Genomic DNA, 26,254 nt, shown 5'->3' with positions numbered 1-26,254 from the left:
ACCCGTCGTTGTCGGAAGTTCTCAGCATCGCTCAATCGTTTGAAGTGTCTCACGCTGCTGGTGCGCAAATAGACGCGTGGTGTGATGTAGGCGCTGTACACACCACTTTCGACGCAGACAATGTGCCTGTTTCACAGGAAAACGACGATGTGGCGGCGGTGCACTCGCGTCAACAACGTCGCGTTGGGCCGCCACGCTCGCAGCGAAAACAGCAACCACAGAAGCAGGCTCGTTCCGCCCTTCCTTCTTGTCCACGTTGTTTCGTACAGCATGACAGAGCCGCGTGTCCAAAACGTTGGGCCACGTGTAATTCATGTAGGAAAAAAGGCCACATTGCTTCTGTGTGTCAGTCCCCTAAAGTTCCTGTCGACGAGGACGAGGCATTGGACATGGATGTTAACTGTGTGCTTTCTCAAACGAATAAGTTGTTTGTTACTGTTCGTGTTCTGGATAAAGACATTCGCATGCAAGTGGACACTGGCTCTGCAGTAACTCTCATTAATTCTCGCACGTATTTGGAGTTAGGCTCCCCTTCCTTGTCTCCAGTTACGCGAAATCTACGAACTTATAATAAGCAGAAAATCCCTATCGTTGCCAGTTTGATGCTTCCACTGCCTACAAGTCTGTTGTTCGGCCCCTCACGTTTTATGTGGTGGATCATGCGGGCACTGAAAACCTGTTCGGTTATGATGCTTTCCAGTTGTTCGGGTTTTCCATTGATGATGATGTGCACCTCATATCTGAGGACATTCCGTATCAACAGCTGGATGGCTTGTGTTCTGAATTCTCGTCCGTGTTCTCTGCAGGTCTGGGTCGGGCCAAGGATTTTGAAGCCCACATTACTCTTAAACCTACGGCTCGCCCTAAGTTTTTCCGGGCACGCCCTATTCCGATGGCGTTGCGTGCGCCTGTCAAAGCTGAGATAGACAGGTTAACAGCTTCGGGGATTCTCCTTCCTGTTACCTCCAGCGAATGGGCATCGCCCGTCGTGGTGGTTTCTAAACCAAATGGGAGTCTGCGATTGTGTGGTGATTTTAAAGCCACTGTCAATGCTCAAAGCCTCATTGACACTTATCCTCTTTCCCGTCCTGAGGAGTTATTTACCAAGCTCGCTGGGGGCCAGTTCTTTTCCAAACTTGACTTATCGGAGGCGTACCATCAGTTGCCGCTGGATGCATCTTCCAAGGAATTTCTCGTCATCAACACTCCTTGTGGGTTGTATCAGTACCAGCGGTTACCATTTGGCGTCGCTAGCGCGCCGGCCATTTTTCAGCGGTTTTTGGAACAGCTCACGGCTTCCGTTCCCGGCTGCATCAACTACCTGGATGACATTGTTGTCACGGGGGCCTCCACTGAGGAGCACCTTCGCAATTTGCGTTCACTGTTTCGGGTTCTGCATTCAGCAGGGTTGAAGTGCAATCTGGACAAGTCTCAGTTCTTCCAACCCTCCATTGTGTATCTTGGTTTCCACTTGTCCCGTGAGGGTATACGTCCTCTACGACAGCACGTTGCGGCCATTACCGCTCTACCCCGGCCGTCTACGGTCAAAGAACTTCAGGCGTTTCTCGGCAAGGTTGCTCATTATCACAAATTCATTCCCTCCGCGGCGGCGGTGGCTCATCCTCTGCATCAGCTGTTACGCAAAAACGTTCCTTTCTGTTGGTCCGCCGAGTGTGAGCAGGCTTTTGTCCGCCTGAAGGCTCATTTGCAGTCGGCGCCTTGTCTTGCCACATTCCGTCCGGGTCAGCACTTGGTTCTGGCGACTGACGCGTCACAGTATGGCCTAGGGGCTGTTCTCGCCCATCGGTATGAGGATGGGTCGGAACGCTTCCAAGACCCTCAACGGTGCCCAACGGCGTTACTCTCAAATAGAAAAGGAGGCGCTCGCTATCGTTTATGCTCTGAAAAAGTTCAGCGTTTTTTTGTATGGTTCTAAGTTTCACCTCATCACCGACCACAAGCCGCTGGTCTCTCTGTTCAGCCCCTCGGCGTCGCTTCTGGATAAGGCAGCTCACCGCCTGCAACGTTGGGTTTTATACTTGTCTCGTTTTCACTATGAGATTCACTATCGCCCCACGGCCCAGCACGCCAACGCTGACGCGTTGTCGCGTTTGCCGATGGGCCCCGACCCGGTTTTCGATCGCGATGAACTCCTCTGTTTCCACATTGATGAGGAAGAACGTCGTGCGGTCGAGGGTTTTCCACTTACAGGTTCGCAGGTCGCGTCGGCTACTGCGTGGGATCCGGTCCTGCGTCAGGTGATTGATTTTGTTCAGCGGGGTTGGCCGGACAGGACCAAGGGCCGGGCGTCGGATCCCCTTCGCAACTACCATGCCTTGCGCCTTCGTCTGTCTGTTCGTGAGGGTGTTGTTCTTCTGGCCACGGATGGCGCATCTCCACGGGTTGTGGTGCCCGCCTCTCTTCGCAAAGCTGTTCTCAAACTATTGCATGAGGGCCATTGGGGGATTTCTCGGACTAAGTCCCTGGCCCGCAGGCACGTTTATTGGCCCGGTATCGATTCGGACATCGCCCACATGGTCGCTGCGTGTGCTCAGTGTGTTCAACAACTGGCTGCGCCTCGTACTCTTCCCTCTCCGTGGCCTGATCCGGCGCAGCCGTGGGAACGGGTGCATGCTGACTTTGCCGGCCCCTTCCTCGGCACTTATTGGCTACTGTTGATTGACGCCTTCTCGAAGTTTCCGTTTGTTGTTCGCTGTCCGTCGCCCACCACTGCGGCGACGACGCTGGCTTTGTCAAAAATCTTTGCGCTAGAAGGTCTTCCATCCACGATTGTCACGGACAATGGCCCTCAGTTCTCTTCGCAGGCCTTCCGTGATTTTTGTACTGGACAAGGGATTCATCATGTTACAGCACCGCCCTTCCATCTGCAATCGAATGGGGAGGTCGAGCGCCTTGTCCGCACTTTCAAAAGCCAAATGAAAAAATTCCTTAGTGATTTTTCCACAGATGACGCTCTGTTGCAATTTCTGAGTTCTTATCGCTTCACGCCTCTGGGTGATCGCAGCCCTGCTGAACTCTTGCATGGCCGCCAACCGCGCACCCTACTGCATCTGCTTCACCCTGTCAGGCCTTGTACTGTGTCCCCTAGTGCGGGAAAATACCCGGTGGGCGCCGACGTGTGGGCACGGGGGTATGGATCTCGCCCTAAATGGATTCCTGGGGTGGTCCAGGCTCTTCGCGGCCGCCGGCTTTGTGAAATACGTACGGACGGCGGCATGGTTGTTCGCCATTACGACCAGATGTGCCCACGAGTGGTGGCCACGCCGGTATCACCGCCCCTTTTTTCGTCTCCACCAGCCCGAGAAGCCAGTCCTGTCGCTGCTGCCGATCTTCCGGGCGTGTTGCTGCCGCCGCCGTCGCTACCGCTTCCGAGTACGCCGGAACCGGCCCCAGTCGCGACGCCGCCTTCTCCGGGACCCATCTCGCTGGAGCACACCCCCAGGTCCACGACACCTATGGATGCTGCTCCGGAGTTTTCACCCATCATCTCGTCCAGGGGGCACGTTCCACGCGCCAGCTTCCGTCCTGGACATTTTCGACCATACTCTCGTGTTTCTCCGCGGGATCTTCTCGGGACCTCGCAAGAGGCCATGGATGTCTCCGCACTGTCCGTGTCTCCACGAAAATGAGCGTTTTTTTTTCAAGGGGGGAAAAGTGTTGTGACAGTGCCACGACATTCAAAAGTGCCGCTACGTTAGTACGCGAACACGGCGATAGAGGCGCTCCGCAGCTTGGCCGAGCGCGGGAGCGCCACCTGGTTATGAACGGCGCCGGCCACATGTCACGGCCCGGCAGTCGAGTGACAGATACGGAGTTAGTAACATGTAACCCGCGAGTGTTTCTACTTTTGTATCTCCACGCACTTTATTAGTGATTAAAGGTTATAACACCTAGTATGGTCATTCAAGTGCATTTCCTTCTTCACATATTCTGCACTGAGCAGCAGGTGTAGACATGGCCAGTGGTACAGTGATGTGGGCTGATTAGTCACCTGGACATTGACCTAATGAACTGACTCAGTGATGGTGACACAGCTGCCACACAAAGCTTCATACAGCTGCAGTGCTGAGAAAGGCCATTCAGCAGTATCCTTGGTCATTACGGCAGGTCCAGCATTCCTGATGGCATGACAGTAGTGTGGCTGGTGTCAACAAGCTGATCAAAACTAGAGAGCAGGAGTGGGGAGCTGGAGCCATTGTTGGTTGCTTAGTCTGGGCAGACAGGCAGAGGTTCCTCATTCACTTCCTAGTTGTGGCAGAGTTATGGCAATGGCACGGATAGATGCAGACTGGACATCACTTACTGCCCAGCTGGCTGAATGGCAACAAGGTGATATGGCTGTGCTTAAGTATTCATCCCCCCTGCTGATTCCATGAATCAGTGGTGTTTCTGGGTCATATTGAAGTGTCTGGATGGTGTCGATGTCCAGAAGGTGTGTTCTGACTGGCAGTAGGTTGGCCAATCTGCATTGATTGTGCTCTGTCATGCTGTGGTTTGGTTCTGGTGCTCATGGTCTGACGCCACAGGAGCCAATCACACAGTTCAATGACCAGCAAATGTTGTTTGACTGTGTCCTCATTGCAGTTCTGTGTCCTGATTTTTGCTTCATGTTCCCCTGCAGTTTTATCCATTTCACTATTATACTTGGCAGCTGTTTGTATCTACTATTTTGTGCTAAGCATTTATGAAAAATTACTGCTCTGAGGGAACTGAGAGAAGGATGAACTAATAAACTACAGGAAAAAAACATAAAAAGTTTAAAGAGAAAGTGCAATATAGGCTATGATAAAGTCCAAAAGTGGTTGAAAATGGGAAATCCTGTAGAGAAATAAGGAAAGAATTTCAGGTTGCAATATAGAAAGAAAAATAATTTTGTCCTATTGGACATGTGGGACAGTTGCGTATGGGGAAAATATTAGTAATTTTTTAATGATATAAGGTATGTGAAAAGAAATAACAGTTTTCAGTCTGTGATAGAGGAAGTGGGAGAGGGTGGGAGCAGACTCAATCACATCTGACAAGGACAAATTAGACACTTCAGTCAGTATTTCAGAAGGAATTGGGGAGACTGTAATCTTGTCAAGAATAGGTCAGAAAGATCTATCCAGCTGCTCAGTGATCATTACTCAAATCAAAACAGAAGCTGACAAAGAGAAGGCTTACATACTGAATTCAATCTTCTGAAATTGTTTCATTGCAGGAGATTGTAATCTGGTTCCCCCTTTCAATCTTTACACAAGTGCTGAAATGACAAATATTTAGATAAGTGAATATAGAACACAAAACAGTTAAATGGCTCCACACAGAGAAGGCAATTACACCTTGTGGGATAACTTTATAATTCTGTATAAATTATGTAAAAGAATTTGCTCACCTTTTAACAGCAGTTTATCATAGAATGTTGGGAAACAATAAAGGGCATCAAATGATTATTAAAATGGTCCAGATCATTCCTGATTTCAAGAAGAGCCATAGTCCTACATAGCTGACGTCTGTTGTAGGATTGTACAACATGTTGTATCATTGTGTGTTATGCAGTTTTTGAAGAATCAACACGTCCTCTTGAGGAATCAGTGGGGATTTTGCAAACAATGATTTTGTGAAACTCAGCTTGCTCCATTTGTCCATGAGATACAGAAGACAGTAGATAAAGGTGTTGAACAAAATACAAGCATGCAGAATATGAGACAAACTTTCTGGATTCAAATAGACATCAACATGGCATTCTTAAAGGGATATAATTGATAGATGTAAAAGTAACTTGTGAGACATCAAAAGGAGTGTTATAGAGCCACCATTGTTCATGATACTTATATATGATTTTGTAGATGACTTTACTAAGCTTGATTTTTGAAGTATTCCATCTTATTCACTAGGGACTATTGCAAGAAACTCATAAATTAATACAGAAAAATAATATTCTCAAATATTGTGCCACAGGACAATCAAATGTCTGCCAAACATATTACAGAACGCTATCCTACAACGAAACTGTAATTAAGTTTGGCCTTACATTACACAGTAACAAAACAGATCAAATAAAAATAACTCAAGTGCAAGAATTTGAGATAGCACTAAACAAACTTCTAATGCAGCACTGTTTACATTCTGTACAGAATGTCTCATTATACAAAAGTAGATTTTGTAATGTAGAATGACAGCCTTAATTTAGCTTGTAATAATGCATATAGAGGAACTTTCCTGCTGATGCTGTGTGTACTGTTAATGATGTATGATAAACTTATACCAATAAATATGTAACAAAAAATTTATGTAAGTTTTTTTTCCCCATACTCATGTGTATAAGTGCCTGGCTTATACTTGGGAGCAAGGGCTTCTGTACAGAATGTCTTATTATACAAAAGTAGATTTTGTAATGTACAATGACAGCCTAAATATAGCTTGTAATAATGCATGTAGAGGAACTTTTCTGCTAATTGTGTGTGTATTGTTAATGCTGTATGATAAACTTATACTAATAAATAAGTAACAAAAAGTTTATGTAAGTTTTTCTTTCCCATACTCTTGTGTATAAGTGCCTGGCTTATACTTGGCAGCAAGGGCTTCTGTACAATCTTCTGCTCCATAATGGCACATTATTGTCATAACAATTCCTTGTGGAGTCATTTCATTATGCATGAGTTCCTCATTGAAACCTCCGTATTGTTCATAAAGAGGTGAAAAAAGTTTCCATATATATTCCTGTAGAATAAACATTTCAAAATGATGCCTTATTTAGCATATCAGAATACAATAATATACAAATGATTAATGGAAAATCTCATATAAAGATGTGAAACAAATACTAACAAAGAGATAGAGGGGCTGGCCAGTACTTACCTCAGCTCAGTACAGCCGATAGATACACAAAAAACAGAACTGAAAATTTACGTTCCTAGCTTTCAGAACAAATGTTCCTTCATCAGGAAGGAGAGAGGGGAAAGAAAGGGAAGAAGGGAAAGTGGATTCAGTTACTCACAACCCAGGTTATGAAGCTACAGGGAAAGGAAAACAGGGAGGGTAGCAAGGATAGAGGCATGGTTGTCAGGGGGAAGCTTCCCCCTGACAGAAAAGTTTCCCAGGAGCCTAGAGGAAAGGAGACCAAGAAAAAATGATAGGTAACATTGTCCATGATTTTAAGGTTCAAACCATACTCTAAAAGCACTATGGTAAGATGTATAGAAGTTATTAAGATATTATATTATTGTATATTGCCAAGAGGCTTTTTAATGAGTTTACCAAGCTCCTTTGTAATATTAAAGTGTAAACTAAGTGGAATAAGTAAAACTTGATTCCATTATAAGTTAACTCATTCATTGGTTTTAGTAGTTTTTTTATTTTGATATTTTCCATTTGGAGCATTAAGTATTTTAGATGTGAACACTGATACAAAGCTAGGTGATTTTTGAATGCTAAAACAAGATTCTAATTTTATATTCACAATATGCACTGACAAAAGAAAAATACATGAGGCCATTCTCAAATGATATTTTTCTGTATTTGTTGACAGTGCAGTCAGTTCGCAGTGTGCAATGTAATCAGCAGTACACCCATGGACTCTTCTACTACTGTTTTTCTGTTTACCAAATAACTGAACTAACCTATGCGATTCATCAAAATGTGGATAGACAATAAACTTTGCTCACAGAACGTATTCTTACTTTTAAGCTTTTTACTTTACTTGTTGTTCCTTTCACTATAAATAAATAGAATGAAAGGATAGATGCATATGGTGACATAATTTGTAGATGAGACTGGAGAGCCTTTGAATGACAAGTGAGATGTATTGATGACTTTCGAGTACTGAGAATCTAGCTGAAGAATCAACAAATTGCCTACAGTGTTTGCCTCATGGAGTACAAAACTGATTATTTGTTTTCTGGTAAAAAGTACTGAGCAATAAGAGGCTTTGGATTTAAAAAGATAAAACCCATTTATGAAGCAGTGATAAAACATAAGAAAAAAATCATTAAAAATAATTAACAAAGGAAACAAGTGAATGGAAGTACTAATATCAGTAATTGCAGCTGGCAAAATGTTAAGAATGAGAAGTGTAAAGTTAAACATAGCTGATATTTCAAAGATTTAAGGTTCAAAGCAATGAGAAATGGAGACCAAGAATGGAATAATCAAAGTACAAATTTTTAATAACCTAGCTGGATTAAAAAATGTAAGATAAAGATGTATCGATACCCGCAACATTGCTCAAGTCTGGAGAGGGCATCTATGGTGGAAACAAAGCCGATATCCCAGAACAGTCATATGAACTTCCGTAGTTGGCAAGTATAAGCTGAGTTAGTAACAGACCCTCTTTCAACTGCTGTTATCTGACTTTGCCTCTTCCAATGAACTACAACTGCAATTGTTATTTGTCTGGACCAGTTCTGACTTTTGTTGTTGCTACCTTGACTTATGAACATATGAATATGAGGTTATCAGCACCACCAAGTTTAATGAACCTTTGCTTAATGTCATACGTACAATATGTGTGCATGATAAGTTATTAGTTCTTGAACCAATATCAATATCACTTGTGAACTATTGCAGACTAATTTCTATTTGGAACTACGGCTATTACTAATTTTCATCAAGAACTATAATTGTTTGATTTCATGAGTTACTAGTCAAATTTTAATCTGTTGTTTCAGAAGTTTATCATGTTCAGTAAATTTTGTTGGCCCTAAAGTGAGGAGTACAAAATTGCCAATGAGGAAGTCTGAGTTTTTGTTCACAAAGAGCTACCAAGAATGCAAAATTTCTCAAGTTTTGGCAGCAACAACAAAATTGCATTAAAAATTGGTCAAGCACTTAATTAGTTTGAGGCTGCTCTGCCACCTTGATATTTCAGCTATTTAATGAAGCTCAAAAAGACAAGTAAGTATATCAAAGATGCCTTGAGCTGCAGTTTCAAGAAAGTGATGTCAAATATCCAAACTGACAATGGAACTTTTTGCTGTCTACAAATCCCCAGTTACATTATTTAGTTAAAAAGTTAGCCCTTTTCTCCAATCCATCTGTGCTGTCTTTACCTGATGTATTCTAAAATGCAAGTGATAGTGGGAAGGCTAGAATTCCTAAAACACCACAAGATATACACTGAAACCTATGCATCTTGGATTGCAGATTTTAATGGCTTGAATATAAATTGTAAATTCACGTATGTGCGTGGTGAATCATATGTCAGAAGTTTAATGTATGATGTAATGATTCACTAAGCCCTGGATAAGGATATCTGTACACAAGCTTTAAGACAGTCTCCCTGGCTGAAGTGCTGCAAACTGTACAGGCTGTTGAAACATCACAAGTGGCACAACAAACCTTTTCAGCAGACTTTGATATTTCACATATGGCCCAGAGCCATAGCGATATAATGCAGACTTTTCAATAGCGGACTGTAAAGCGCTGCCATTGATGCACATCATGCACAGTTTATGTCACTATTTTAACCTGGGTGAGGGAAAGCAATTGACTTTCAGGTCCACATTGTCTTAAAGTCATCAGCAAGTCAGAGATTTTGCAAAGCTCATTTAATTCTGTTGACCATGTAGGGTGAGATTAAGATTGAAGTAGAGAGACTAGAAATAACAGCAACCAGTTTTATCTCCTGTTTTCTACAGTCAGTAGGTTTCACCATTAGTGGGACTACAAAGTGTTGCTGCTCTTTTCAGTTATATGAGGACTTTAAGCAGACCATTAATGCTCCAGCTCACATTGATTTTAGTGCCTTGTCTCACCTAGATGACCACTTTCCTAAGCTTTCAGGAAGAAATTTTTTCTAAAACTGATCTAGTTGAGGCGTATTTTCAGTTGGCTCTTGATGAAGATTGCAGGAAGATTTAAGTCTTGAACACACTAATCCTATTGTGTCAATATAACAAAAGACTATTGCGGGGTTTTCATATTCTGTGAGTTATCTCGATGATATTCTGGGCACTGATCACAGGACAGAAGAGCATTTGCACAATCTAGTCCCTTCTGCATAGCCCTTGTAAAGAAAGGCTTTTTCCAAATGTGCCTTCTTTCAGCTAATGGTCACCTTTGTAAGCTATTTCCTCAGTGAGGAGGGTCATCAGCCAGCATAGGCTACTTAGAACATGCCTGGCCCTAAATCCATTAGAACCCTTCAGGTATTTCAATAAAAAGTTAATTATTATGTGTGATTTATTCCAGAGGCAGCCTCAATAGCTCACCAATTACATTGTCTCCATAAGAAGTGAGTCTGCTTTCAGAGCTTAGAAGAATATAATCTCGTTTTTCAGAAGTTAAAATTGGCCCTCCAATCAGCACCCTGGCTTGTATCTTACTAAAACCACTTGCCTCTCATGTTACCAACAGACGCTGGGGCCATCTCCTCTTGTAAGTTAGAGGAAGGTGTGGAGTCACCAATCAGGTCAAAGAAATTTCTTCCCAAAGACATTATTTACAAATAAAAAAGGAAGCACTGGCCATAATATTTGGTGCTCATAAATTTCACATTTTTTTGTATGGGCGCAAATTTGATTTTATTACCAAACGCAAACTACTCATCACTTTTTAGGCCATAGGCAAGATTTCTAAAACATGTGGCACATCATCTTCATTCATGGGCTTCTGCTTGTAGGACTGAGTAGTGGCCCATCTGACTGGTTAATCTGATTATTTTACCATAAATAATGCACAAACTGTATCTCCTTTCCTGGGATGACAAGAACTTTATTAATTTGTAGGTCAAGTAATATAGAACATCTTTTAAACACAATGTACACTAAGACAAGACTCATGAGGAATCAAATAAGATTCTTCTCAACTAGTTACTAAGAGCTATGCACAATGACAGTGATGACAGAACTCACAGTAGAGTGAACATGAACATATAAATTGCTATAAAATAAAAACAAATGTCACAAAGATAACAGACAAACACAGCACTCCTGGAAGTTGGCGTGAAACTAGTTAGACAGTGCAACATTGAACACTCACGGCATGACACATGCACGAAAAACTTGTGCACTACACTGTACAGAACTGCTGGCCCTGGTTGTTACAACTGCCACCTCAGTGGAAGTGGAGTGCCATGTAGGAAGTGAACCGGGAAATGGATACAGCAACCAGATCTCATGTTTCAATGGTTCCCTAGAGTAATGTCATGGCTGGTGCTGCTGCCAGAGTTGCTGTTACTGGACCAGGTGCTTGATATGCTGCTCAGTATGCAATAGCTGGTTGTACTGCCTCAGTAAACAGTTGATGTTGTACTGTTAGTAGGCATATGTCAGTTGTTTGTGATCCACGAAGATGGTAAACTCACAGACTTCCAGCTGATGATGAAAGTATTTGATTTCCATGTACACCACTAACAGTTCTCGATTATATGCACTGAACTTTGTTGAGATTATGTCAATTTCCATGAAAAGCAAGCTAGAGGCTGTCACGCATCATTGTTGTATTGTTTCATTACAGTGCCCATTGCTGTCTGGCTTGCATCTACTGCCAATGCTAACAGCACACTTGGCTGATGGTGCAGTAATAATACAGCTTCTGCTATTACTTGTTTAGCTCATCTGAATGCAGCACACATGCAATCCATCCACATAATTTCTGTTCCTCTCACATTTCAGAGCTGCTAGCACAGCCATTAACAGTTTCTGAATTTCTGCTGCATGTGGTAGATGTTGACAATAAAAATTAAGCAGCCCTAGGAATTGACACAGTTCTTTAACTGTGTAAGGCCAGGAGATCTACAGGATGGTCTCCACTTTGTCAGATAGTGGTAGCCACTTGACAGAGAGTTGCATCTGCCAGGGAAACTGACTTTTGGCTCATCAAACATACACTTTGCTGTGTTCAGAACAATGGCAGATTTTTCCAGCCATCTGAAAACTTCTCTAAGATCCTGGCAATGTTCTTCTGGTGAATACCAATATCTCGTCAAGTTAAGCAAAACAGAATGGTGGGCCTTGTAATGTGGAATCAATAAATCTCTGCCACCTCTATGTAGCATTCCTGAGACCGACTTTCATGAATTTGCTTTCAGTTAGGCCAAATGGTGCAATTATGCCCATCTTCAGGATGTCTTCATTGGTGATCGGTATCTGTGTATATGCCTTGGCACAGTCCAACACACTGTACAGACGGACACTGCTCCATGCTTGGTTGTAATCTTGCAGTTATGGTACTGGATTAATGACTCGGCACTGTGCAAGCATTGAGTGCTCCATAGCCTCTGCATGGACGCCACCCACCACATTTCTTTGGTGTCAGATGCAACAGTGAGGACCAGGGGCTGATGGTCACATGATGCCCTCACAAATCATACTGTCAAACTGGTCCTTAGCAATTGTTAACTGATCTGAGGGTAATTGTCACTTCTACAGAATCCTGCAGCTATCAGTCTGGTAGTTTGGTCAACTATGGTGATGTCAGAGAGAAGGCTGTAGCATGCCAGGAAGTTCACTCCTATTATTGGCTTTGTGATGTCCATGAATTTGAAGTCCCACACGAATGCCAGGTGTAGGCCTAGGTCTATCTCAAATCAGTGAGTGCTGTGCGTCATGATAGAAGAATTGTTTGCAGCAGTCAGACAGAATGACATGTGCAGCCTACATCAGTGTAGCATTGTTCACAGGAAGAAACACAGATTATATTTCCTGTCTGTAAACCAATCACTCACAAATGGATACTGTGATACAGACTGGTAATTGCATAAAGCCTCTACAGCCAATCGCATCTGGCATTTGGGTGCACACAGTGTTAAGTATATCAATGTCCTTGATCACCAAATCTTCTGTGGCACCAACTTAATACCTTTTGTGACTCAGTCAGAGGCACAGATGAAGTAGTGCTGTATAAGTGCTTCTGGGATGTTGATCAGCCATGATGACTACTGTTGTTCTGATGAGACATTAAATGGCTGATCTGCTGGGTCAACATGTCTACCTTTGCCATCAGAGCATCATGGTCAGCATGCAATAGCATCATGGTCAGCATGCAATACTGTGGCAGAAGTACTTACACACTGTGCAGCTGCTACGGTGATAGGTGCACATGACATAACACCCTCGATGTTGTTTATCAGGTCTGCCATGACATCTAAAGACATTTTGACCTGCAAAACTATTATTGTTTTGATGGAAGGCAGCAACTAACTACTTCAGATCGTTCTCAGTAGGCTGTCCAGTATGTTACCAGTGTCAATCTTGCTTCACAGATGCCACAAGTACTGAGAGACTTACAGTCCCAGATGTACTGTGTCAGAACTTGGTGGAGGCATTCTTCTTGCAAAGCTGATACTCGGTGGATAAGCTTTGCCTTCAACCAGTCGTAGGAATAACTCTGGTGGCACAACAATCACATCTTGCACCTCAGTCATGTACTGATGGTCATGCTGGCTCACTACCAGTGCAAACTTGGTAGCATCTGTGGTTATTCCTGAATAAAAGAAACTGGCTTCAATTTGCGCAAGTCAAAGCACCAGATTGTGAGGCCAGAAAGATGTTAATTGTATGGCAAGCCTGAACACAGCAGGGTTGATTCTTATTGGATTTTTCATCACCCTGCAATAATACTTCCTCTTATTTGCATGGCAGGCAGGTGCATATCATGTCACAAACACCAGTTTGGGCATACAGCTGAGTACTGGCCTGTCTGATGAGTTAGCCTGCTTGGTTTGCGATAAATAACACACAAAATGATATCACCTTTGCTGGTACGACAAGGTCTTTATTAGTTCATAGGCCAAGTAATACAGAATGTCTTTTAGACACAGTGTACACCAAGACAAGATTCATGAGAAAAAATTACTGTTGTTGACTGGTTACTACAGTCTATGGATAATGACAGAACTCAGCATAGAGTAAACATGAACATATAAATTGTTGTAAAGTAAAAGGAAACAGTACAGAGTTAAGAGACAAAACGCAGCACCCCCGATCTCTTTTTGGTAATTTAATGACTATATTATTATTTACCAGAAATACTGTAAGGATAGCAGCAAGCTTACACTGAACAATACTATGTACATCACTTGTAATCAGAATATTCAGTTTTTCAGTTTAGAGAATCAGGTAATTTGTAGGAGTGATGACTAATAAGGAATGACTTTTTTGGGTTTTAGAGATTCCTGTTTCATGCTTTGTGTCTGATGGGAACTTGTTCAAAAAGATTGCACCATCCTCCAGATATTCACTTTCAATGCTAGGCTATACTGGAATTATTTTTGGGGCTAATAAGAAGTTGTGAAATGAATTTTTATTGTTAGCAGCAAATATGATTTACATAATGGCAAGTGCTTAATATTTCCAGTATATTGGAAGAGGCTCTGAAATATAAGTAAGTATCTACTTCATATAGCATTCTTAGTAGTAACTTTTGCTGAATAATTACTTTCACATAAGAGTGCCTTCTCCATACATATTTTTATCGCGTTGAATAATTTATGGTTATTTTGTCTATTTTAACTCACCTTTAAGAGAGTCCTTATTCTTGTATATTGCAATTTGTTACGAAGATTTTGAAAAAATCCATTGAAAGCATAGAATGGTTCAACATCATTCTCATCTGACAACATAAGACTTAGATCAAAGGGGACATCATATGACAGATCCCCTGCATCTGCAAGAAGTCCTGCATCTGTTAGTAACTTTGCACGTGTTGTTGCAGATAATCTTATGGAAGAACCCTTAGTCTTTAGATGTTGGAGGATGAGTCTCCAGTTTGCTGGATCATAGTTAACAACAAAGAGACCTGCAAATCAACAAGAGATTTATTTGTGCTCTCTGACTACCAGATGCAACATCATTTTTGTGCATGCAAATAATAATAATAATAATAATAATAATAATAATAATCATATATAAGCCCAGATAAGGTATTGTTCAAATGGCTCTGAGCACTATGGGACTTAACATCAGAGGACATCAGTCCCCTAGACTTAGAACTACGTAAACCTAACTAACCTAAGGACATCACACACATCCATGCCCAAGGCAGGATTCGAACCTGCGACCGCAGCAGCCGTGTGGTTCTGGACTGAAGCACCTAGAGCCGCTCGGCCACAGCGGCCAGCCCGATAAAGTATGCATGTTGACACCCACAGAAGCCATAAAATAGTATACAGGTCACATATTGAGGCACTTCTGATGCTGACTACTTCAATTGTTATTATGTTGATGCTTATGCATTGATCACTATCAGAAATCACTTGATACAGGATGATGGTAAGTTCATTCTTAGAGAGCATTAACCTAGGTGGTAACCAATCAATGATTGACAAAGATATCACTGAACCAATGGATTCTGGGGAGCTCACACCTACATGCCATTGACTAAAAGAAAAGAAAGTGCCATACTTTGCTACTTTCAACATTAACTCACTCTTCAAAACTGAAAAATTGAAAACTATTACAGATTCCCTGGCCAAACAGAAAATCATTGTAACAGTGTTACAAGAGACCAGATACACAGATGGAGCAGTGTTTGAATCAGAAGGATATCAGATTCTGAATAGAAATCCAGGCAAGAGAGTAACGAACACTGTACCTCACACTGGCACAGGTTTTATAATCAATTAACGACCCACCCCAGCTTCATATAGGTAGCACTGAGTATCTGATGACTTATCTGGCATAGTGATAATTTTGTGGGCCACTGCATGGAGTTATGATTAAAGTTCAGAGAAAAAGGTCAGGCAACTGATTAACATGACTTTAATACAACTGAAATGATTTAAGCAGCACAAGCCAGGAAGATTCTCGGGAGGCATGAATATTAGGTTTTCCATATTTAATTGGTCTTTTGAGTGACTTCTCATGGCAGTGATGGCAGCTACCATCCAGTCCACTCTGAAGCAGTGTATCTATTAATGAAAATCACATGAAATGCCTACAGTGGTTCATAAGATTAGCCTTCTCATATAGGTAGGAGAACACAATGGGAGATTTGAATGTATGTAATGTACACAAGAAGAAGATATGTATAGATTGGGGTAATAATAGTTTTGTGTGGCTTAATGCCCTACTGCAAGTCTTTCAATTAGATGTAATTTCATGTCCATACTGGACAACATTGAGTTGGTCCATTTGATGCGCAGGCAGCAGAAAATATCATGGTATCAGTGGAGAAACATTTCCGCTACATGGAATGGTGAAGATCAAATGAAATCTCTCAGTCACACAGCAGCTACCCATGCTGTGAGTTCTGCTATTTGCCACTAGGTGGCAATGGCATCATTTTCACTTGAATCATTATAATTCAGCCAATTTCCATGGAATACTTCCAAATTATATACACAATACACACAAATCTTCCTCAAAGACTGTAAGTAAAAACTGTTTCAAAATGCTTACAGCAGTTCCTGAGATTAGTGTGAACATGCAGACAGAAGTGAGCAGGGTACTTCAGTTTATATATTTAGTGATAAAGAAATGCTGGAAGCCATCACTGACTTCAGATCCAAGAACAGTAGGTTTTCAACACTTTCTTTCAGGGGAGCAAATAAGATATGTGGTCAAAGCACATGCCCCCACAAATGAGAATAACAGAACAGATCCAAAGAATGTAGAAGAATTTTGGGGAGACATGGAGGAGAGACAGTTCAAGATTCCAACCAAAAATGTTGTATTTCTTGCAGACTCCAGTGCTTTATTCAGGAAGAGGAAAATTCAGTAAGATCATTGGGAACTACCCATTCTACAAGAGGACTAATCAAAATGGCAAACAACATGTGAAAGTTTGTGAAAGTTTTGATCTGGAAATGAAGTCAACAGCACATAAAGATCTTCTGTGAAAACAGAAAATGTATCTACAAATTCTTTACTAGGAAAGTTAAAGACTGATCTTGTAGTGAACTTGGGACACGTGGAGAAGGAAATTCAAAATGTCAACATCCTCAGGAGTGAAAACTTACATTTAGGTCTTTTTTTCTAAAATTTATGTCAAAACTAGACACACTACTGATATTGTGAAACTTGATACAGAGAAGCTTATAACCAGATAATATTTTAAGATGAGCTTGAATCAAAAGAACTATCAAGCATGTGTGATGCTATGACTAATAATATATATATATATAATATTTTTCATTTGCTTGTATAGTGTAGAACATGAAGTGTGTGTGACTTTGTTTAATATGCTGTTTTCTACGGGAAATTCCTTATGTAAAGACTAGGATTTTTTTCTGATAATCTTTCAGATAGTTTTGTTAAATGTATCATATGAAACGGAATGCAATAGGCAAAAGTGTTGTAAGAACTGTGGAGCGACAGAGGCATCGGTAGTTGTAGGGTCGAACAGTGTGTGGCAGTCAGTGGCAGATGGCATGTAATCATGGTGGTATGGAAGCAACTACTGTGTGTAGTAATGCTGTGCATTTAATGTGTTGTTAATACTGGATTTTTCTTGTGTTAGATCAGTTTGAAATTTGACTCTATGATGGATATTCTAAACGGACGTCGTATTATGCAAATGCTGTTGGTTTTTGCAGGATGATACATGTGGCAGTGACAATGCACTCGTGAACCGACAGTATAGTTGGCAGTTTAGAATTGAGCTGCATTACGTAAACTGTGAATTTAATATTGCCCATTTTCTTGACTACGATATATGGCATGTACTAAAACACTAACAACCAATGTGGAAACTGTGAACTGTGTTGCTACATAAGTGATTGTTTTCATGGGAACAATTTTATTATGAACTATGAATATTAACAGTAGATGGAATGTCTAACTTCGCAGTTGGCAAGTTATAGCAAATGAAGTGTTAATTTAAACACATCATGTGGTCTGTGCCAAACTATCGTGTATGAAAGTTGCAGTTGAACTAATATGACCTACAGTTGCAGCATAAGCAGTTACTATGACAAATGGATGCTACGCAACTTATTACCACCACCAGCTGAAACAGGATGTAAGGAAAGAGGATATTTTAATGCCAAGGACTCAACTGGATGAACTTACAGGATTCATATCAGCAACTTCAAACTGCTTCTACCACTGTCGCCACATCACGCTGACCCAGAACAGCTAAGACTCAAAACCATTCCTCTCTTCGAGAAACACAATTGTAACCAATTCAATTGCTTTATGCTTTGTAATAGACTATCCCTTAATGTTTCTCTCTATAAATAAAAGTAGTGCATTGTAAAGACTGTTTACCTTCAGTGATTGTTGACCCAACCCCTAACAGTAGTTATTGCCATCATTTATTTGTTTTTGCTTTTCAATATATTTGTATGTACTATTCATTTCACATGTTGTATGCAGCTTTTGGAATAATGTGCTTCGATGTGTATATACAGTAATTTAAACAGGCTGAATTTATTTGTTGCACTGTGAAATGTGGCCAAACATGTAAGTAGAGGCATCTGCCATTGAAATTATTTACACTGACCAATTACAAAGAAGTAGCTTATTTGCCATTGGTTCAAGTTAGCGTTTTGGTGGGAACTTTGAATCTGACAGTTGTCAAAGTATGTGATCTTTGTTTGGATGCCACTTAATGTCATATTCCCATTCATTCATGTTTAGGTGCAAATTTATCTGGATTTAACTGTTACTGGTAAGCAAAATTACAGTACACTGTTTCATTATTTGTCAAATTAGCTTCAGATTGTTTTACTGTTTTCAACTATCATAGGATTTTATTATCAGGATTTTAACAGGATTTGGAAACTTCTCATACAGTGGTGTGCTTTTAAAGTTTCCTGAAGTAAAACAGGTTTGTGGGGTTTACACAATATTAATTTTCTTCATGCAGTTTTTCGTTAAACATTTTCTGATTACAAATTCATGGTCATAGTAAATCTCCAGGAACCATTTTCTTCACAGTCAAGAGCAGTTAAAAGATACATTGACTGATGGTGAAAGGAAAAACTCTGCTGGAGAAAAGAAAGACATATGCATGTTAGTATGCAGAAGGAGGCAAGGCAACCAAAGAGCATCAGAAAGTGTGAGTCATTTGATATTCTCAGAAAATACTATAAATCTAAAAAGCTTTCAAGAAGCAAAAAAAAAAAAAAAAAAAAAAAAAACACTATCAAAACTATCAGGAATCTCAAGCAATAACATGAGAAGGAACACTTAACTCAAATAGAAGAGGACTTCTGAGAGAAAAATATGCTTGCTGTAACAACAAGAAAGGAGAGGTAGTATGCTGGCATGGAAAACAGTTCAATTTTGATTGAGTTCTTTGAAATGCTCCTAAACTGTGAAGCGGTATCTGAGGCATTCAGCTACAACTAGAAACAACCAAATCTCAACTCAGAACACCAACTGTAGAGTAGATTAGAAGCATAATTATTACCTTGAAGAATAGTAACACTACTGTGGAGGACGGTGTAGAGTCCACTATCTGTTTGTGGGGATTTCCTGGTGTGATTTATTAAGAATTTATTAAAAATGGAAATGTTTCTTTCATGTTCAAAACTGTTGTCTGTCCACAGTGCTGTTCCCATCGCCTACATGCTAGAACCAGTCTGTGTTTCAGGCCAGAAGTGGTTTGCAGCTGCCGCGTGCTTTGTGAGTGGTGCCTGCAATGTCTGATAGGAAGTGTGGGAAAGATATCACTTGTGGCTCCAGTAAATATGAACAGAGTTGAAGAGGTTGCTTTCTCAGCCTTTGGGCTGACAGCAAGGACCTTTACTTCACTCTCTTATTCTACTTTTGGCCTTTGGTCCACTTCAGCTCAGCTGCAATGAGTCCTACAGAGGGTTGGTGGCATTTACGTCATCCTTAGGTGTGCTCCACGTATTCCATCAATCATAATATCTTAAGTTATTACTGACTAAAACTTGTTCTTCCATTCAATTTGACAATGGATACACACTTTTACAACAATCCTGATGATCAGTGTCACTCAGTTTCCCACTCTCTGTACAGTTTTGGTGACAGCGTAGTGGGAGACCCCAATCTTTGGTTTTCATGGCTAAATGTTGTGGAGGCCAACTTTGCTGCTGGTCAGTTATAACAGGTCTGGGCGCAGCTTAGCCATGGCTAGCTTTTACCCATCTAAGTCTGGGCATGAGACAATGTGTTATCATCATCAAGATGCAGTCACCTCCTTCGACTACATCATGTAGCAGCTTGTCACGGGTCCTACCACCACACCACCACTGAACAGTTCGTCCTGCCAATGCCAAGAGACTTGGCTTCATGGTGAGACATATTTGCTTCATCACCACCACCTTAGCACTGCTATTTCCTTGAGGGTCATGGGCTCCTCGTCATATATGAGATATTGTGGCACCATCTCAATGTTCCACATTTAATATAAATGTCATGCACCACATGTACCAGTCACCTTGCTGATGACCTGCCAGTGGAGGACATTGAGAACATTGAAATCAAGCAGAATAGGAGAGTTGTTTTGGCTTTACAGGCTGTACATTTCAGAGCATGCAGATCTTTGCTTTGCTTTGTCATGTTATTTTTAGCTATAAATCTGAGTGTTAGTCATTGTAAACTTACCTACCACATGCTCACAGCTACAGAGTGGAGCAGAAGATGGTAGTGAGGACACATTTAAGGTATTGTGGGAACAGTAAATGCATGTTCCCTGAAGAATTATGCATTGGCAGGAGAGTTACAATGATAACAGGGAAAACAGTCAGTACTAAAAACAGATCTGCGTGCCTGAAGGGGCTATGGTGAGGCTAGCGCAGCTGCCATCCTACAATGTAATGTAGTAAATGGTTTTCTCATTGCTACTTTCATCTCTCTCTTTCAAGTAAACCAATTGAGAGTACATTTTTGCAGAATGTACAAGATGTTGGTGGTATTTTTTCATGGCTGGATGGACTCCAGCTGAATGCTGTGTGGTTGATGGTATATGCTGATACATGCATGTACAGAACGTATGTTAAGAAATGCAGAAATATTTGACAAGCTGGCTAATGGGTTATCAGAGAGGAACTCAGGCAAGACAGGTGTGAACTACTACTGAAATAAGTCATCCACCCTTAGGCAGAGACTGTTGGAAGACTATGAGCTGTCTGCAAATCGAATTCACAGGTTGAGAGGAGGCCCGAAGTGACATCTTACTGGAAGAGGCTCAAGTGTGAGTTGTCAATGTATTTATCAGGGGAATTAAACCAAAGGTTGGAACTGAGTGTAGCAGCTTCAGTTTTGACCTAACTTGAGGCACTTCATCATGTGCTATTACAAGAGGAGACTGGATGATTTGTTTCAGCACCTAATTCAAATAATGACACCCCCCCCCCCCCCCTGCATTTCTGCAGATAAGACAAACTGTAGGCAATGCAAGCAACTGGGTCATTCTGTTAACAAATGCTGACTCCTTGCTATCCATATTGTAGGGTGATTGATAACTTAGTTGTTGACTGCCACTGATTGTGTGGCAGATCAGTCTGATGTCAGCAAACATTCCAGAGTTTTAACGGCAATGGGAGACCTAACCCAGGAAAATGCCAGAGAGAACCGAGCAGCAACCTTTCCCTGCTTCCAATATATTAAGTAATCCCATAAATTTTTATAGGTCAAAAGAACATAATGTTTCTAGTCACTGGCAATAAACAGGCATTGCAGCTTCCTCACTGTCTCATTAGTGGTTTGAAGCTGGGGATTTTAAAACCTGTGGCAATTCACTTTGTTGAACTGACAGCTGATGGGAGGAAATATGATGGGTTTGAAATGGAGGCATTGTCAGAAAGGAACAGATTTTTTATGTCATTCTGGGAAGTGATTTTCCATGCCATTTTCAGGGTGTCATTGACTATGGGTCACAAACTGTCCAATTCCCATATTGGTGGGGGAAAAACACTATATTGACGCAAGAAAACAAGAAAAAAAATTGCCTATTTCCCAAGTTTCCACTGAACCAAGTATCTTAGTGGTAAAAGCCAATGTAGTATCAGAAAAGTTCTCTGGGTGGCATCAAGAATCATAGATCGAGCAGAACTATCTTTCATCCTACATCCTACATCCATACTCCACAAGCCACCTGACGGTGTGTGGCGGAAGGTACCTTGAGTACCTCTGTCAGTTCTCCCTTCTATTCCAGTCTCGTATTGTTCATGGAAAGAAAGATTATCGGTATACCTCTGTGTGGGCTCTAATTTCTCTGATTTTATCCTCATGGTCTCTTGGCGAGATATACGTAGGCAGGAGCAATATACTGCTTGATACCTCGGTGAAGGTATGTTCTCAAAACTTCAACAAAAGCCTGTACTGAGCTACTGAGTGTCTCTCTTGCAGAGTCTTCCACTGGAGTTTATCTATCATCTCCATAACGCTTTTGCGATTACTAAATTATTGTGTAATGAAGCTCGCTGCTCTCTGTTGGATCTTCTCTATCTCTTCTATCAACCCTGTCTGGTACAGATCCCACACCAGTGACCAGTATTCAAGCAGTGGGCGAAGAAGTGTACTGTAACCTACTTCCTTTGTTTTATGACTGCATTTCCTTAAGATGAATCTCAGTTTGGCATCGCCGTTACCAACGATTAATTTTATATGGTCATTCCATTTTAAATCACTACTAATGCCTACTCCCAGATAATTTATGGAATTAACTCCTTCCAGTTGCTGACCTGCTACATTGCAGCTAAACGATAAAGGATCTTTCGTTCTGTGTATTCGCAGCACATTACACTTGTCTATATTGAGATTCAATTGCCATTCCCTGCACCATGTGTCAATTCATTGCAGATCCTCCTGCGTTTCAGTACAATTTTCCATGGTTACAACCTCTAGATATACTACACCATCATCCGCAAAAAGCCTCAGTGAACTTCCGATGTTATCCACAATATCATTTATATATATTGTGAATAGCAACGGTCCTACAAAACTCCCCCGTGGCACACCTGAAAACACTCTTACTTCGGCAGACTTCTCTCTGTTCAGAATGACATGCTGCATTCTGTTATCTAGGAACTCTTCAATCCAATCACATAATTGGTCTGATAGTCCATATGCTCTTACTTTGTTCATTAAACAACTGTGGGGAACTGTATCAAATGCCTTGCGGAAGTCAAGAAACATGGCATCTACCTGAGAACCCGTGTCTATGGCCTTCTGAGTCTCGTGGACGAATAGCACAGGCTGGGTTTCACGTGATCGTCTTTTCCAAGAGTAGATTTCTAGTCTTCAGAAAAGTCATTATACTCGAACATAATACATGTTCCAAAATTCTACAGTTAAAAATATTCTTTTTGCTGGGGGAAAATACATTTTTTCCATATTAAGTGACAATGTACTTTCCCTTGGAGCTGTATAACTTATCAGTCCTTTGGATGGTACAGGTTTCATAAATCAACGTTGAACTTCCCAGCACTTTTAAAAATGAAACCCAGAAAAAAATGTATTTTGAAAAGTCCTTTGATATGTGGCAACATGTGCACTTCATATTTTCCTACTACGAATGTATAGACATAAATTCCACCAAATATAGTATGGTAGCTTCCAAAGCAGTGAAATCGAGATTGCGGTGTGCTTTGGTCAGCTAATCATAGTTCATGTCATGTGATCTTACTGACCAATGATAGCAGATATTCAGAGCATATGACATGTAATGTAATCAGCCTAGCAACATCACTGTTAAGTAGTGCAATCGTACATGTAGGAAGAGTTAAGTTTTATTGTATAATATTGGTACAGCTACAAGAAAAGCTAAGCTTTCATGAATAATATTGGTTGTCAAAAATTTTTTACTTTTTTTTTCCTAAGGGTGTGGTTAGGCAGGGTCATAAGAGCATAGTTGAAATTGCAGCAACTGAAAATTACTGACAAAATGGCTCTGAGCACTATGGGACTCAACTGCTGAGGTCATTAGTCCCCTAGAACTTAGAACTAGTTAAACCTAACTAACCTAAGGACATCACAAACATCCATGCCCGAGGCAGGATTCGAACCTGCGACCGTAGCGGTCTTGCGGTTCCAGACTGCAGCGCCTTTAACCACACGGGCACTTCGGCCGGCAAAATTACTGACAAGTATGATAATAAATATCATTCCTATGCACAGAACAGTTTTTGGGGTTACTTGACTAAATACATGTTTTGTTGAGCACTTTGTCTTTTCTATAGAAAAGCCATTTACATGTTAAATTACTAAAGAATTCACCTCACCCTTTCTTTTGAGGGATGATTATACTTTTTGCCACCTTTTGTAATTGACCCTTTGTTTTGAGGGATGATTATACTTTTTGCCACCTTTATTGCGTGATTTGTAATCCATAAAAGAACAAAACCGAATATGAAAGGATAACTTTGAAGCTTGGTCTTTTTTAGTGTGTGTTATCCTTTAAAAGATAACAAATACAAATATGCTAGTAAAGTTTTAAATAATGGCTTAAATGGCTGATCTTCTGAGCCCAAAATTTTTCTAAGTGGCTGGATGTCAAAGTATAAAGTTTTGAATGAGAGTCAAGCACTCAGTGATTTAAGAAATTCATAACATGTTCTCACTCATAAAGAAATTCATGTTGTGGAAAGGAAAATGTTGTTTGAAAGTAACACTTCTCAAAACCACCATTCGCAACATTTTCCCATGTCCTGTTAGAAGTGTAAACAGTAGTGTCATGCTCATTAAAAGCAGTCTGTTGTTTTGAAGTATTGCATAATTTTTGTCCTAAAGCATCTGACACATTTTGCTGAGATGCTCATGTATGAGTACTGTGCTTTGTCATTGTAAATGACACAATTTTTACTGCTGCAGTATTAAAAAAATGGTTCAAATGGCTCTGAGCACTATGGGACTCAACTGCTGTGGTCATAAGTCCCCTAGACCTTAGAACTACTTAAACCTAACTAACCTAAGCACAGCACACAACACCCAGCCATCACGAGGCAGAGAAAATCCCTGACCCCGCCGGGAATCGAACCCGGGAACCCGGGCGTGGGAAGCGAGAACGCTACCGCACGACCACGAGATGCGGGCTTCTGCAGTATTATTCTGCAGCATTGGGCATAAGTACATTTCTTTGCTGGAGTATCAGTTTGCATCAGATAAAATTGCAAAAATTTAACTGAAAACTAAAGCAATGGAAAATTCCTGGTATTCTAAAAAATTTGCAGGTTTTTCATGTATTTTTCCTGGGTGAAAAAATCCTATTTTTCATGGATTTCTCAGGTGGTATATATTTGTCTGATAAATTGTCACATTTGTTGGATACAGAGAGAAGTCTTTTTTTATTTAGGACTAGAGGAATTTGTGTGGCTATTCGAAGGAACACAGTAATTGCCAGCGTCAGATATGATGTATCATAAAATTCTGCTGGACAATGCTAGACTAATAGTACAAAAGCCATATTGAATCCTCTGTCATTTACAGTCTGTTGCAGAGGAAAGTATTTAGCAATAATTAGGTGCTGGAATCATTCAACCATCCTCCAGTCCTTGGGCATCACCTACAGTAATATCGCCCAAAAATTCAGTTAACGTCTGCTAATGTCTTTGTGTGGATATCAAGCAGTGAACAGAGTGACCATGCTTCATAGATAGCAGTCATACTAAAGAATCAAAGGAGCATACAGACTATGAGGTAATATATGGATGATCACTGAATTCTCCATTTGAGCTATGTAAGTTTCTGCCAGGTATCAGTTGAAGTGGGTTAAAAACTTGGTTCAAAGACATAGAATAGCCTAGCAAAAGGTACAGCAGAGTAATTTGCTTGGGTTTTCAGTGGTGAGTCGTACATACGTGGTGGAGCAGATCGGCCCAGTGATAGGAGGATTCAAAGTGGTTTTTTTGTGACAGCCATTCAGGTCTCTACACCAAGAATGCAATGGTGAAGAACACATATCTCGTGTGTTAGCCACTCAATCAGGTTCTGCCATGTGTGACCTGTTTGCATGGTGACAGGAAGTTTCATCGAAAGCCTAGCTGAGGGAGCCAACACATGCTTAAACATATGATGCCTTCCTATTCAGTTTCCGGTACACAGTAGGTTTATACAAACAAAATTTCTGACATTAACTTACTACATTTTTGCTTCTGAGCTCCTATAGATAGCTCACAATTATACATTTACACATACATTTTCTGTCTCTAAGAACTTTGTAACCATTTTGTGATCTAACTCAACACTCTAGGTGGAAGTTGCCATGTTGTGAACAATTTGCTCAACACAAACACCCCACCAAATTTTGTCCATTCATTAAATTTGATCAATATGCTGTTATGTTATGATCCAATGTCAGTGGATGTGGTGCCATGCAATCAACATGTAAGTGCAGTATTAATGACAACAGAATTTGCACAGTGTGAGGCCAGGGCACGAGGAGCTGTGGCATGCCACGC

The 26,254-nt window shown here is 41.0% G+C and overlaps 1 protein-coding gene across 1 annotated transcript in view; it reads right to left on the bottom strand.

The window, feature by feature from the left end:
- Window positions 1-26,254, bottom strand: part of LOC124612984 (thyrotropin-releasing hormone-degrading ectoenzyme-like) — a 291,166-nt gene that overhangs the window by 74,397 nt on the left and 190,515 nt on the right. The window contains exons 14-15 of the mRNA XM_047141525.1: window positions 14,459-14,739; window positions 6,545-6,723 (exon numbers count right to left, since the gene is read on the bottom strand). Of these exons, the coding sequence (XP_046997481.1) occupies window positions 6,545-6,723; window positions 14,459-14,739 (460 nt within the window). The remainder of the gene's footprint in view (window positions 1-6,544; window positions 6,724-14,458; window positions 14,740-26,254) is intronic.

This window comes from Schistocerca americana, chromosome 1 (genome assembly GCF_021461395.2).
Source record: "Schistocerca americana isolate TAMUIC-IGC-003095 chromosome 1, iqSchAmer2.1, whole genome shotgun sequence".
NCBI lineage: Eukaryota > Metazoa > Arthropoda > Insecta > Orthoptera > Acrididae > Schistocerca > Schistocerca americana.
This window is presented reverse-complemented; position numbering and strand designations above follow the sequence as displayed.